General features: G+C 43.8%; 1 protein-coding gene across 1 annotated transcript; it reads right to left on the bottom strand.

Moving 5' to 3' along the window:
* Nucleotides 1-10003: 10003 nt before the first annotated feature.
* LOC141999736 (uncharacterized) lies at nucleotides 10004-12174 on the bottom strand. The gene has a single exon (XM_074973461.1). The coding sequence runs from the start codon at nucleotides 12133-12135 to the stop codon at nucleotides 10834-10836; it is 1302 nt and encodes a 433-aa protein (XP_074829562.1). The 5' UTR covers nucleotides 12136-12174; the 3' UTR covers nucleotides 10004-10833.
* Nucleotides 12175-15777: the final 3603 nt, after the last annotated feature.

Raw genomic sequence — 15777 nt, 5'->3', positions numbered from 1 at the left:
CTGTAGTGTATCCTACCTTTTTCCCAACCAAGAAGAGAGCACTCAACTAGAATGGGATGGTGAATTACAAAAGAATTACATTAATGTGCTGTGCTAAGTGAGTATTAAGGCCAGTGTAAGTGTAGGACCAATCTCTTAACTTTATGCAGTGTACCTATTCAATGGTTGTCTTGAATTTAGTTGAGCAACAAATATAGATTCTTCATGCACTAGCACAGCCACACTGACAGATACTTGACTCACTTAGTACTTGGATAAATAGAGAGGGTGTTAGTGTGATACCTCAATATAATTAGCTAGTGCTTTACAGAACAGCTAAGCCATCAGAACTAACCCAAGTCAAACTAAAGGGATACCCTGCTGGTTTGATAGAGGCCTATGTATGACTATTCAATAAGCACATTACTGCTATTGATAACTTGCTACCATTCACTTTAGGCGCTGCTCAAGCACCACCAAAATACAAGGGAGTTGCTTATTATTGCACCAGCTTCTATCCGTCCCTTGCCCTGCGCCCTCCCCTTCCTCCATATGCTATCTGGGCCTACAAGGGTTTGGCTAATTAGTGGTGCAGTACCATGAGCTGAGGATGAAGAAGTCGTCCCCACAGAAACTCACAATGGGGACCTAGCGAAGAGCAGTACAAACAAAACAATAATGCTTATCTGTGCTGTGGATGATTACTTGGATAATGTTTATTTTGATGGAATATATGTAAAACACTGATTTAGAATCATTTTGAAGAGATCAGCCACCAAAGAGACAATAAGTATCAAGTAGTTAATTCAGTCATTTACAGGGGGAACCCAAAAGTGTAATATAAAAGTCAAATTATAAATTGCTGAATGAAAACCTAAATGCTACATGGAAATCCTGTATGAGTAAAACCCCTTCTCTAATGGTCCCATACTGCAGTCTGTTCTGTGAAGACAGATTTCTGCAACTCCACAAAAGCTCACTGATAAGGAACTGAATGGATGGAAAGTTTTGCTTGGGCAGATCAGATTGTGAGACTGCAACCTAAAGTTTCATTTGAGTAAAAGTTATTTATAGACATGAAAAATAACCTGTCTACCACCCTAAGTGGTAGACAGCAGGGAGTCCCCACTACTTACCAATGTTGCCAGAAGTTTCCTCAGTAAGGAGGGCCCTTCTGCATGGGGAACAGATTTGGCTTTTGGTATCTTAGCATACAAAACCACTATCACTATTAATAAAGCATGAATGAACACATTAGTAAACAAGCCAGTGGGAGGGTGTCTGATTTTTTTTTTCCTCCCCCCCCCGTAACAGGTTTTGTCACAGAGATCACCTTGGGACTGTCACCTGATGCACTAAACTTACCTTTAAGCCCTTTTTCCCTGCCAACTTGGGACTCTAGAACCCAGCCTTGTTGAGCCAGACATGCTAGCCTGCTGCAACAAAGACCCAGGGTGTGGGCTATGCCCCCAAAGCTGCAGGCTTTAACTGAAAACAACTCAGCAGGTTATCTATCTCCAGATGCGCAGTTCCCAATGGGATCCAACCCCCAAATAAATCTGTTTTACTCTGTATAAAGCTTATACAGGGTAAACTTATAAATTGTCTGCCCCCTGTAACACTGATAGAGAGATATGCATGGGAGAGGTTTGCTCCCCCAGGTATTAATCACTTACTCTGGGTTCATTAATAAACAAAAGTGCTTTTATTAAGTATAAAAAGTAGGATTTAAGTGATTTCAAGTAATAGAAAAAAGTAAATCACCAAGCAAAAACATAAGTCTAAGCCTAGTACATCAAGAAACTGATTACAGGTAATATCTCCATGACTGGCAGCCTCTTTGTTCTGCTCCACCCCCTTTTTATAGTTTTGCACAAGGCAGGAGTCCTTTGTTTGTGCTTGGCCCCACCCCTCCTTCTGAATGGAAAAGTACAAGGATTAAGATGGATTCCAGTATCAGGTGACATGATCACATGGCGTGTGAGGCCCCAGCCTCCATTCTTCCTGGGCTGGCCCACAGGTAGGTTTGCAAGTAAACAGAGCCATTTACAGTTCATTGATTCTGAAGCACCCTTAATGGCTTCCACTTAATATGTACTACTGATGTAAACAAGTTTATATCTTATTCTCCTAACTCCAGACATAGAAATAACATATGCAAACAAATAGGATGAACACACTCAGTAGATTATAAGCTTTGTAATGATACTTTACAAGAGACCTTTTGCATAAAGCATATTCCAGTTACATCATATTCACATTCATAAGCATATTTTCATAAAGCATATGGAGTACAACATCACACCCCCCCTCCTTACCATTCACTGAAAGCTAAGTAAAAGTGTATGTATAAAAAAAATCAAGTCCCAGTATAGTTCAATTCTTTTCTCCATATGGCCTAGTTAAAAAATTACAGTAGTACAGGTTAACTCATAAAGGAGCAACACAATAGACCTTAACCGATTTACAAAGAACTAGAATCAGCTAATAACTGTTTCTTCATAATAAGATGAAAGATCATGGAAAACTGAGGGCAGTCTCAGCATTCACAGCTCTTTCTCTTCCACCTAGAAACAAAACAGCCTCCTTCCAAGTAACCAGCTAGCACCAACTTTTTCTCCTCAAAAGCTGCCTGTTAGGGCCCCTGCACACAGCTGAGACCAGTTAACATTTTTAGGCACCTAGGGGCAGCTGAAAAAGGCAGCCCTTTTAATGCCATCTGTCATAACCATACAGCTAAGGGTAGCCTAGAATTCCCCCTTACTTGTAAGGGGTTAAGAAGCTCAAATAACCTGGTTGGTACCTGACCAAAAGGACCAATGGGGAAAGACAAGACTTTCAAATCTTAGGGGAGGCTTTGTTGTGTGTGTTCTCTTGGGAAGCAGAGAAGCATCAGGTCAGAAAACTCCTTCTCCTATAAACCATCCTAAAAGTCTCTCATTACAAAAATTGTAAGTAAAAGCCAGGCAAGATGTGTTAGATTATCTTTTGTTCTGCTTGTGAATTTTTCCTTTGCTGGAGGGAGGTTTATTCCTGTTTTTTGTAACTTTGAAACTAAGCTTCGAGGAACTTCTGCTGTGTTTTTGAATCTTTTGTTACCCTGTAAAGTTATTTTCCATCCTGATTTTTACATAGGTGATTTTTTACCTTTTTTTTTTTTTTTTTAAATAAAATCCTTCTTTTAAGAACCTGACTGATTTCTCTATTGTCCTAAGACCCAGGGGTTTGGGTCTGTGATCACTTTGTAACCAATTGGTTAGGATATTATTCTCAAGCCTCCCCAGGAAGGGGGGTGTAAGGGCTTGGGGGGCATATTTTGGGGGAATAGGAACTCCAAGTTGTCCTTTCCCTGATTCTTTGTTAAATCACTTGGTGGTGGCAGCGTACCCTCCAAGGGCAAAGAATTTGTGCCTTGGGGAAGTTTTAACCTAAGCTGGTAGAAACAAGCTTAGGGGGGTCTTTCATACAGGTTCCCACATCTGTACCCTAGAGTTCAGAGTGGGGAGGGAACCCTGACGCCATCTAAAGTTAAAAAACCAGCACGCTCTCTCAAACATCTATTCCACTCCTTTTTACTGCATTTTTGCTTATTCAAACAAAGAACTAAAAATCAGGACAGTACCAATTTTATCGGGATGTCTGGTCACCCTATGACTGATGCCTAAATCTAGCTCTAGCAGCCACCCTTAAGAAACATATGTTTTCCCTAGTACCTCAGGTCTTTTGATCACCATGCCATAAGAACGGCCATACTGGGTCAGACCAATGGTCCATCTAGCTTAGTATCCTGTCTTCCGACAGGGGCCAGTGGCAGATGCTTCAGAGGAAATGAACAGAACAGGACAATTGAGATCCATCCCCTGTTGACTGCCAGAAGGTCTGACAGGACAGAGGCTTAGGGACACCCAGAGCATAAGGTTGCATCCCTGACCATCTTGGCTAATAGCCACTACTAGACCTATGCCCCATGAATTTATCTAATGCTTTTTTGACCCCTGTTATACTTTTGGCCGTCACAACAGCCCCTGGCAACAAGTTCCACAATTTGAGCCTATTATGGTATTTTTAAAATGTTTTTCCATGTAGCTTGCAGGCATTTCACTATTTAATTACATAATGGTTGCTATTACTCAGTGGTTCAGCTATATTCACTTCTTGGACCAGATCCTGTACTCCTTTTAGGACTAAATCAAGAATTGTCTTTTCCCTTGTGGGTTCCAGGCCCAGCTGCTCCAAGAAGCAGTCATTAATGGTGTCAATAAATTTGATCTCTGCATCCCATCCTGAGATGATATGTTTTCAGTCAATATGGGGATAGTTGAAATCCCCCATTATTATTGGGTTTTCTGTTTATGTAGTCTCTCTCATCTCCCTAAGCATTTCACAGTCACCATCACCATCCTAGGCAGGTGGTTGGTAATATATTCCTACTGCAATATTCTTCTTATTCAAGCATGGAATTTTTGATCATAGAGATTCTATGGGACAGTTTGAATCATTTTAGATTTTTTACTATGTTTGACTCCATGTTTTCTTTCACACATAGTGCCATCTCCCCACCAGCGTAACCTACATGGTCATTCCTATATATTTTGCACTCTATTGTGTCCCGTTGATTATCCTCATTCCACCAAGTTTCTGTGATGCCCATTATATCAATATTTTTATTTAATACCAGCCAGTCAAGTTCACTCATCTTAGTATTTAGAATTCTTGCATATGTATACAAGCACTTATGAAATTTGTAAATATTTGTCTGCTTCATCTGATGTAACTGAATGGGACTCTTTTTTTTCTGTTTGTTTGACTGTTTCTCTTCAGTTCCTAACTGTACTTTATCAACTTCTATCCTCTCCTCTTTACTAGGGTAAGCAGAGTCAGGATGAGCTCTACCCTGACATCTGGTGGCGAGTCATGGTGGGTTGTGGAAAAGAACTTCAGGGGCTGTCGAGTTTCCTCCCCCACTCTGAACTCTAGGGTACAGATGTGGGGACCTGCATGAAAACCTCCTAAGCTTACTTTCACCAGCTTATGTTAAAACTTCCCCAAGGTACAAATTAATTTTATCCTTTGTTCCTGGATCTCCACTGCCACCACCAGACTCTAACTGGGTTTACTGGAAAACGTAGTTTGAACACATCTTTCCCCCAAAAATCCTCTCAACCCTTGCACCCCACTTCCTGGGAAAGGTTTGGTAAAAATCCTCACCAATTTGCATAGGTGACCACAGACCCAAACCCTTGGATCTGAGAACAATGAAAAAGCATTCAGTTTTCTTACAAGAAGACTTTTAATAGAAGTAAAGAAATCCCCTCTGTAAAATCAGGATGGTAGATACCTTACAGGGTAATTAGATTCAAAATATAGAGAATCCCTCTAGGCAAAACCTTAAGTTACAAAAAAAGACACACAGACAGGAATAGTCATTCTATTCAGCACAATTCCTTTCTCAGCCCTTTAAAGAAATCATAATCTAACACATACCTAGCTAGATTACTTACTAAAAGTTCTAAGACTCCATTCCTGTTCTATCCCTGGCAAAAGCAGCATACAGACAGACACAGACCCTTTGTTTCTCTCCCTCCTCCCAGCTTTTGAAAGTATCTGGTCTCCTCATTGGTCATTTTGGTCAGGTGCCAGTGAGGTTACCTTTAGCTTCTTAACCCTTTACAGGTGAGAGTATTTTTCCTCTGGCCAGGAGGGATTTTAAAGGGGTTTACCCTTCCCTTTATATTTACGACAGGGGCTGATCTCATTTGCATAGGAACACCCACCCTGCCTAGATGGTCACTTTGGCTGCTGTAGGAGCCCCAGTTTCTCTGTTATTGGGGCAGGAATAAACTGTTATTATCCTGATTATGTGAATCAAGGACAGTGGAACTGTACTCGGCCTTTTGTTATGATAGAGGGACTCACCATCAACTAAGCAGCACTCGCTAGGCAAGGGTCATGGGTTCCAAAACCCAGTGAATGACTGGTATGATTTAGTTGGGGATTGGTCCTGCTTTGAGCTGGGGGGGAGTTGGACTAGATGATCTCCTGAGGTCCCTTCCAACCCTGATATTCTATGAATGGAGAGAGGCTGGGGACAGGTATTAATACTTGGTCACATGTGCCTCGTGGTGAGGGCCTTATATGCTAATTGCACTTCCTCCTCTCTCCACTATCAGAGCTAATTTTGATTCCATTAGGAGTCTAGTTACAGGCTGCTGAGCTGAATTCACTTTGGGCTAATGGTGCACCAGCACTGAGGCTCCCCTACTACAAGCTGCAATTACAAAAGAGCTAAACTTACTAAGAGCTGAAATCACTGAGTGTTGTGTTAAGTAGTGGGGGAGCCTGAAGATATATGGTGGAGCAGTTTGCGGGACGGTGAGTAGAGCAGAGTGGCTGGTGGAGCAGAGCAGTTTGTCGGATGCCTGGAGCAGCTCATGGGGGTGGCTGGGCAGAGCGGAGCCCCATGGAGAGGTGGGGCAATCCGATTTGGACCACGTAAGGTGCCCCTTAACCTCTCCCCCATCTCCACCCAGGTTGGGAGGTAAAACTCTGCAGATAAACTTTCGAACTCTGGGGCTGCCCTGACCAGGGACAGAGACTTTTGGGTTGTTGGACTTTTGGGACTTTGGGTCATTTTGGGTTGCTGGACTCAAGAACCAAAGGGAAAGGACACACCCCAATTTGCTTGGGGTGGGTTTTTTGCTCATGGGTTGTGTTATGAATCCTATTGGTGGTGGTTCCCCAACATAATGCCACATTGTTTCCCTCTGTTATTAAAAGCCTTTTCGCTACACTCAGACTCTGTGCTTTTGAGAGGGGAAGTATTGCCTCTTGGTGGTGCCCAGCGGGGGTGGTCATATATTTTTTCCCAGGTCACTGGGTGGGGGCTCGAGCTGGTTTTGCATTGTGTTATTGGAATGGAATCCCTAGATACTGAACCCGGCCCTTGTTGCTGCCAACTCTGATGGGCAGAAGGGTTACACTAGGATATAAAGTGTTCCCTTTAATAAATCCTCCCCTAAAGGATGTGGCTGTCTGAACCGTGTGCTGCCCTGCACCTGTTGGCTTTCCCTCAGTTCTTAATTTAAAAACTTCTCAATTATGCTTTTAATTTTAAAATATCAGCAAGCTGGTTCTGTTTTGGCTTAGGTAGAGCCCATCCTTCTCATATAGGTTTCTCCTTTCTTAAAAGGTTCCCCTGTTCCTAATAAACCTAAATCCCTCCCCTCCAAACACCACTGTCTCATCCATGCATTGAGAATCTGCAGTTCTGCCTAACTGTCCCTGTGTGTGGAACTGGAAGCATTTCAGAGAATGCTACCATGGAGGTCCTGAACTTTAATTTATTAGCTAGCAGCCTAAATTAGTCCTCAAGGACTTCTCTCCTACCTTTCCCTAGGTCAGTGGTCACCCACAAGTTGATTGTGATCAACTGGTCGATCCTGGAGACTCTCCCAGTCGATCGCGATCTCCGGCTGTGGTGGTGCAGCAGGGCTGCCTGCCGCAGCCCAATGCCTCTTCCAGAAGCGGCCAGCAGGGGTCTTCACGCGCTGCTTCTGCCTGCAAGCACCACCCCTGCAGCTCCCATAGCTGGAAACAAAGAGCTGTGGCCAATGGGAGCTGCGGAGCCAGTGCCTGCAGAGAGGGACAGCATGCAGAGCCATGTGCCCCCCCCCCCCCCGGGCCACAGGGGCACTTTGGTCCCTTCCGGGAGTGGCATGGTCACGTTGTGCACTACTGGCTGGCAGGGTGTGTGTGGGGGGGTGGCCTGGCTCGTGATGGGGAGGAGGTGCTGATGTGCCTGAGTGGGGCCGGGGCAGGCAAGGAGCCTGCCTTAGCCCCGTTGCGCCACCGATTGGGAGCTGTCCGAGGTAAGTGCCCCCTGCTGGGAGCCTGCACCCCAACCCTGAGCCTGCTCCTGAAGCCAGCACCCCATACCCCCTCTTGCACCCCAAGCCTCTGCCCTGAGCCTCCTCCCAGAGCCAAGTATTGGGGTAGCTGTGTTAGTCTGTATCCAGAAAAACAACAAGGAGTCCGGTGGCACCTTAAAGACTAACATTTATTTGAGCATAAGCTTTCATGGGTAAAAACCCCACTTCTTCAGATGCATAGAGTGAAAATTACAGATGCAGACATAAATATACTGACACATGAAGAGAAGGGAGTTACCTCACAAGTGGAGAACCAGTGCTGACCGGGCCAATTTGATCAGAGTGCATGTAGTCCACTCCCAACAATAGATGAGGAGGTGTCAATTCCAGGAGAGGCAAAGCTGCTTCTGTAATGAGCCAGCCCCTAGTCCCAGTTTCTAATCAAGCCCAAATTAATGGTGGTAAATTTGCAAATGAATTTTAGTTCTGCTGTTTCTCTTTGAAGTCTGTTTCTGAAGTTTTTTTGTTCAAGTATAGCTACTTTTAAATCTGTTATAGAATGTCCAGGAAGATTGAAGTGTTCTCCCACTGGCTTCTGTACGTTACCATTCCTGATGTCCGATTTGTGTCCATTTATTCTTTTACGTAGGGACTGTCCGGTTTGGCCAATGTACATGGCAGAGGGGCAGTGCTGGCACATGATGGTATATACAACATTAGTAGACGTGCAGGTGAATGAGCCTCTGATGGTGTGGCTGATGTGGTTTGGTCATCTGATAGTGTCGCTAGAGTAGATATGGGGACAGAGTAGGCAACAAGGTTTGCTACAGGGATTGGTTCCTGTGTTTAGTGTTTCTGTGGTGCGGTGTGTAGTTGCTGGTGAGTATTTGCTTCAGGTTGGGGGGCTGTCTGTAAGTGAGGAGGACTGGCCTGTCTCCCAAGGTCTGAGAGAGTGAGGGATCATTTTCCAGGATAGGTTGTAGATTGTTGATAATGTGCTGGAGAGGTTTTATCTGGGGGCTGTAAGTGATGGCCAGTGGTGTTCTGTTTTCCTTATGGGGCCTGTCCTGTAGTAGGTGATTTCTGGGTACCCGTCTCGCTCTGTCAATCTGTTTATCAAGCACTCTTAAAACTACAATACCCACCTGGGGAAGTGAGGAAACAGGGAAGGGACAGGATAGATCCTGGGTTGCCCTTCAATTCAAAAAGTGATCTTGGGTGTTAAAAGGTTGGAGATCACTGCCCTAGGTCATTGGCACATGTAGGTACTACAACCCCCAGCTCCTCCTTTGCACGGTACATAACTCAGCCTAGATGTTCTGTGAGGTCTAAAACCTTCACGCTCAGCCAGCAATTCGCCAGCAATTTTTCCAGTCATCACAAACCCAACTATCTATATTTCTAAAAATCAAATCCCTCGTTACTATTCCTGTCTGTTCCTAATAACTTGCCTCAGAGAGGTATCCTCAGTGCAGGAGGATACCATGACATCATCTATAGAGGATATTGGAAACAGCACTTGGTGGAGACCCAAGTTACAGATAACGTGCAATTAAAAAGTCCCATGCAGACAAGACAACAATCAGTGAACACATCTGTTATAAATATAAAGGAAAGGGTAACCACCTTTTGTTATGCCTGCTGCTCTGTCCCCCAGGCAGAGAGACAGAATTTACAGCTGCAATCACCTTTTACAAAACCTTTTAAAATCCTGCTGTGCTTCTGGTTCAAAATGATCTTTGGTTTAAAATGATCCCACCTCTACCACCATGTCAAGGTTTTTTCCCCACTCTGAACTTTAGGGTAAAGATGTGGGGACCTCCATGAAAGACCCCCTAAGCTTATAAGCTGGTAAGAACCAGCTTAGGTTAAAAACTTTCCCAAGGTACAAACTTTGCCTTGTTTTTGAACCGTATGCTGCCACCACCAAGCATTTTAAATGAAGAACAAGGAAACAGCCCACTTGGAGACATCTTCCCCCAAAATATCCCCCCAAGCCCTATACCCCCTTTTTTGGGGAAGGCTTGATAAGAATCCTCACCAATTTGTACAGGTGAACACAGACCCAAACCCTTGGATTTTAAGAACAATGAAAAATTAATTAGGTTTTTAAAAGAAGAATCTTAATTAAAGAAAAGGTAAAAGAATCATCTCTGTAAAATTAGGATGGTAAATACCTTACAGGATAATTAGATTTAAAACCTAGAGAATGCCTCTAGGCAAAACCTTAAGTTACAAAAAGACACAAAAACAAAAATATACATTCCATCCAGCACAGCTTATTTTACCAGCCACTAAACAAAAGGAAATCTAAAGCATTTCTAGCTAGATTACTTACTAACTTAACAGGAGTTGTGAGGCTGCATTTTTTATTTGTTTTCAGCAAAAGCATTATACAGACAGACCAAACCCTTTGTTCTCCCCTCCCCTCCACTCCAGATCTGAAATAATTTTGTTTCCTTATTGGCCATTTTGGGTTAGGTGCCAGCAGGGTTACCTTAGCTTTATAACAACATCGGATAAGGATAAATACATTTACCAGTGATCTAAAGCACGTGGGACCTTGTGACAATCTACGACGACATATGAAGCTGTGAAAAAGACTCAGATCACTTCAATTAATTCTCCATTGCAATTAAACTGAGTGAAATATGAAAGCCTAGAGACAGCATCTGAGAAATAGGCAATGTGTATGTATTTGGTGCAAGCAGCTCATGGCCCTCAGACTGAGTATGGGCTCTGGAGACCAGAGTGGCTGAACTGGCAGAGCTAAGGGAGACAGAGGTACATAGATGACACTTTCTGGGGCACAAGTAGAGTGGTCCCACCCCTGGTCTGATAGCCTCTGTGGTGTTAAGGAGGATGAAAGTCCTGGGGAAGGAGAACATCAAGCTGGAGCAGACCTTAGTTGGGACCCTCCTTCCAGAATCTATACATATTGGTAATCCACCCCTTCCCCACCCCCTCATGGTCTCATTTTCTGCACTTAGAACACTGTTTTCTGTAGCACTTTGTTAACATTCATGATTAATGATGAGTTATATCTCCAGATAGTTGTATCCCTAATCAGGGATTCTCTAGGAAGCTTTACTTGAAGGGGTTCCCGGCAATGATAAATAAGGGCAACATCAATGGGAACATTCATACTGTCCGCATAGGCATGTAGGACAGAGTGGACTGAAGTCTGAACCACTTTCCTTGGATCAACTATCATTTTTTTAGGATTAAATACATTTTTTCTGTTAGGCTCTCTGTGAATATGCTGCAGGATGTTAACGCCAGGCACAGCATTCCAGGATGTAATGTTGAATATGTCAGTAGAAGCATATACAGTTTTAGGGAAGATGTGGCTCTCAAAGAGGAAAATGCCAGCCCCTGGATTTTGCTCTTGAAGGCCGCTCATCATAATTTTCCAGTCTGGGTGTTTCATGGGCAAAATAATTTCATCAATATCATTAAGAAGCACAAACTTGCTCTTGTACATGTTGCGGTAAACACAGTCATTTAGAGCTGTGATTTGTCCATAGTAGCCAATGTCTTTGGTATCCATAGAAAAATGCCATCGAGAAGAAACGTTGAGGTATGAAGTAATTGGCCAGGGAATTATCTCAATGGTTCCTTCTGCAATATAAAATTCCAAGGCTTTCTCCATCAATTGGCTGCAACTGTTCTTATAGATAATAACTTTCTGTGCCCCAAGAATTTTATACATCTCCATGGCCTGTATAAATTGTAAGACATTGCTATAATTTCCAAACATGGGAGAGATACACACAGTGAATTCAATGGGTAAGGTCTCAGGCTTGCGGTTTTTTATTTCAAACCTTGGTAGTTGGTCAATATTTCCTTTAGGTTCCCAACTGATGGATACAAAGTTTGGATCACAGTTTTGAGGTTCTGAACAAAGCAAGTCTGCTGCCCCGTAAGGGAATCCAAATCGATCTGAATGAACATCTATTGCTGCCGTTGATACATATATTTCACCATCAGGCTGGCAGCAGAACCAACAGAAAAGGTCTTTCACCTTTTCATGGTGAGCAATCCCAATCACGCGGGTTATTTTGCTTTTTCTATTATCGAAGTATGGGGCAATGATCAAAGTTCTAGTACCTTTTATGGCTGTGATTGTATTGCTGGCAAGTTCCCCTCTACAGAGGTTGCCTTCTTGTGGTGTTATATTTGGTAGGAGAGAGTGCCCCTGTGTCCAAAGATAATATAGAATCACCAAAGTGAAAGCAAAAATGCAAGCAGCAGCTACACAGTATGATTTTCTTTTACAGCATAACATTTCAGACGGATTTAAATGCAGATGGAGTTGAATTTTTTCCAGAACTTCAGACAGACACACCTGCAGGAGAAGGAGATCATGAAATGCAGGTCAGACCATGGCACACCATGTCCACTGCTTTGTGTCAGAGAAGGTACTTGTTCTGTTTTTCCCTTTCTGCACAATAGCAATTATCAGTGTTTCAGTTTGCTCTCAGATGGGTCACTGTACATTGTGACTTGTCAAAGGACCTGTTAATTATATTACCTTTAGAATCTAAAGGCTTATGTCTAGCTAAAAAACCTACCCCAGGAATGTATGGGCCTAACAGCCATTTTAACATATTGGGCAATCACCTCTTTTTAAAACTAATGCTTCTAATTACAAATAATGTATTTCTCTTAAAAACTGGGAAGGGAAAGCTACCTTTCCTCAAGAGTGCCTACCAATCGTTCATCCCACAGTTTTTCTCCTCTTAGCATCTGACATCCACCCCGATGCCCTCTTTCTCCAGTTGCCATAAAAATTCCTTGTTGTACTGAGCCACAGCAGATGACACTGTGGGCTCAGACTGGAGCATAAGCTCTGGGGCCTTCCCCCCCGTGGGGTCCCTGAGCCTGGATTCCAGCCCTAGTGCAAACATCTATTCCGCAATTAAACAGCCCCTTATCCTTAGCCAAGTCAGCTGGTAAAGGCCAGAAGCAGGTTTTTAATTGCAGTGTAGACTTACTCTCTGTGCTGCAGTTCTTCATCTGTAAAAACCATACTTTCTTACCACTTGAGGATTAATACATTAACAATGCAAGCTTAGATACTATGGTACCATACAAGTACCTAAAATAGACACAGTCAATTACATGTAAGCACACACAATGCATCTGTCTTGCACAGGGCAAAAAACAACAAAAACATAAACCTCCTTCTACCTCGAGCTTGCTAGTAGACTTTGCCTCGGCCTGGAGGAGGATCTCATGGGGCTCAATACATTAGCCACCTCCACACTGTTTTATTGAAACTCACTGGGAATGAGAGCAAATGCAATGCTGAGGCTCCAGCTCATGCAGAATATGACAGTCCCTGCCATGAGACAGGCTACTGGGAGCATGTTAGTCTGTGCTCCAGACCCTCTACTGGCTCCCTGTGTGTTTCTGGACTCAGTCCTGATCTTCAAGACCATTACCAAGACAGACATAGCAACATCAACAACCACATCTCTATGCATGACACACAGACATCTATGCTCTCTGGAAGTCAGCGGCGCACAAGCTCCACGGATAAGCCTTGAGCAGTCTAACTCCCCACCCTCTTGGACAAGCCATAGCTACTGTGACAGACTGTACCCCTATGACCACCCTTTTTACAAGACTGTGATAAATTTTGTACAAAGTATGCTTTGTGAGGTGTCATTTGAAAACTCACAATCTGATAAAGATTACTGGCCTGGTAAAATATGTGTGGCAACATTGTTAATGTAAACTTATGATTTTATTGTGTAACATGTTCCAAAGTTCAAAGGCAGACCCAACCCAGTTTTTCAGAGACACACCGGCACCGCAGCCAGGTATCAGTCTATATTAGTTTATCTGATTATGCTATCACATAGTTAAAGCAGCCATTCTGTGGCAGGAAAAAGAGTGTTGGTGAGAACATTACATATTGACAATGGGATAGCTGGGAACTCCTGTGTAAACAGACTGCCTATCACACGAACCTCAGCTGCAAATAATTCTCAAGAGGGGAGAAGGGTATGAGGAGAAACAGTGGCCTCAAAATCACCTCTTCCCCCACCCCCCAATCTCTACTCATGGCAGCTACAGTGCCTGAAAGACACAGGAAGGATTGTACTGGGGGAGCTATGGGCAGCGGGCATAATAGGCCAGGGAAGGCTAAGCTGTATGCTGGGGCTGGCCGGGCATGGGTGGGGGCTGGCTTCTCAGCCCAGTGCGGCTGGCCCGGCACTCAGGGGATGGGGTGGCCCAGCGTGGCTGAGGAGGGCAGACTGCAGGGCTTCTCCAGTCATGGAGGGTGGGGTCAGGGCTCCTCGTGTTACAGGGGGGCAGGGCCTCAGGAGGAAAGCAGGGGTTCATCCGCCGCCCATGGGGGGGAAGGGTCTTGGCTGGGTGGCTTTTCAGACAGTACAGACTGCTGAATGCATATGGTGAGATTAAAACCTTTGTTTTGAATCAATTTAGCTTCCTAAATTAGGTATTAGTTTCCATATTATCTTTTATTTTCTTTGTAAGCAAAATGACTTTATGCCTCATTACTTGTGGTCACTTAAAATCTATCTTTCTTAGTTAATAAACTTGTTTTATTGTTTTATCTAAACCAGTGTGTTTAGAGTGAAATGCTTGGGAACCTCCATTTGAGATAACAGGGCTGGTGCATCTCATTTTCCATTGCTGAAACAACAGACTTTCTATGAGCTTGTATTGTCCGGAAGGCGAGAGCTGGCCATTACAAGATGCTCAGTTTTGGAGACAAGTCTGGGACTGGGAATTTGCTGGTGTTTCCTTGTGTGGAAGTCATGAGTGGCTGGCCAGAGCATTCATGTAATTCAGCTGGGCGTGACTGTAGGACCAGGAGTGGTTTGTTCTCACAGCAATGCAGCATAAAAACACCCCATGTTGGAGATTTAAAGAGACACAGCTGTTCAGCAGTCTAGATACCCTGGGGAATGACAGTTAAGTTCTCCTCTGCCTTCCCTCTGAGTGCTTCCCCGTAGGAGGAGGAGACACTAGGGAGACTGATCTTGTAGTAGAAGGGAAATACAAAGCCAAAAAGACACATGTATGCCCTTTTACTGATTTATAAAATGGGGATGGGGGGGGGGGAGAAGCTTCATAAAGAAGCCAAAACTTATTGTTTCTACTTATGAATTATCTCTTTAAAATCATGGAGCAATATTCAAGATTGACAAAGACCTTTTTGTACAATCTAGCCAGAAAAGGTAGGGGTGGTGATACTGCCTCCCTCATAACTTTTAGCTCAGTGATTAGGGCACTTACTCAAGTTCAATCCCCTCCCCTCCCCCGCCTTCTCTCTTTTCTCCCCCCTCCCATCTATGGGGGAGAAAGGGTTTTGAACAGGGGTGTTACAGAATATACCTGTGTTCACAACCTACACACTATTGTAATAACGTTTGTACAAAGTATGTCTTGTGAGGTATAATGTAAAAACTCAATTTGCTGATCAATAATATCATGGCAAAATGCACACAGAAGTGTTATATGTGAAGTTATAAACAAACTGAAATCATGACTAAAAGTATGTTTTCCTGATAACTTCCTGGGGAGTGGCCAAGCCAGTTCCTCAGAGACAAAGGACAGGCTGACACCTCAGCCAGGTGTAAACAAGGCTGATGGACCATTACCTTCAAAATGGCTGTTCTTTGGCAGGAAAGGGGACGGGGCAAAAATCTACATCTTAGCAAAGAAACAACATAGAGTTCCCTTAGAATCATACAATATCAGGGTTGGAAGGGACCTCAGAAGGTCATCTAGTCCAACCCCCTGCTCAAAGCAGGACCAATCCCCAATTTTTGCCCCAGATCCCTAAATGGCCCCCTCAAGGATTGAACTCACAACCCTGGTTTTATCAGGCCAATGCTCAAACCACTGAGCGATCCCTTCCCCCGGTAGCGATCCCTCCCCCCAGCTGGTA

Source organism: Natator depressus, chromosome 16, assembly GCF_965152275.1.
Source record: "Natator depressus isolate rNatDep1 chromosome 16, rNatDep2.hap1, whole genome shotgun sequence".
NCBI classification, from domain to species: Eukaryota; Metazoa; Chordata; order Testudines; family Cheloniidae; genus Natator; species Natator depressus.
This window is presented reverse-complemented; position numbering and strand designations above follow the sequence as displayed.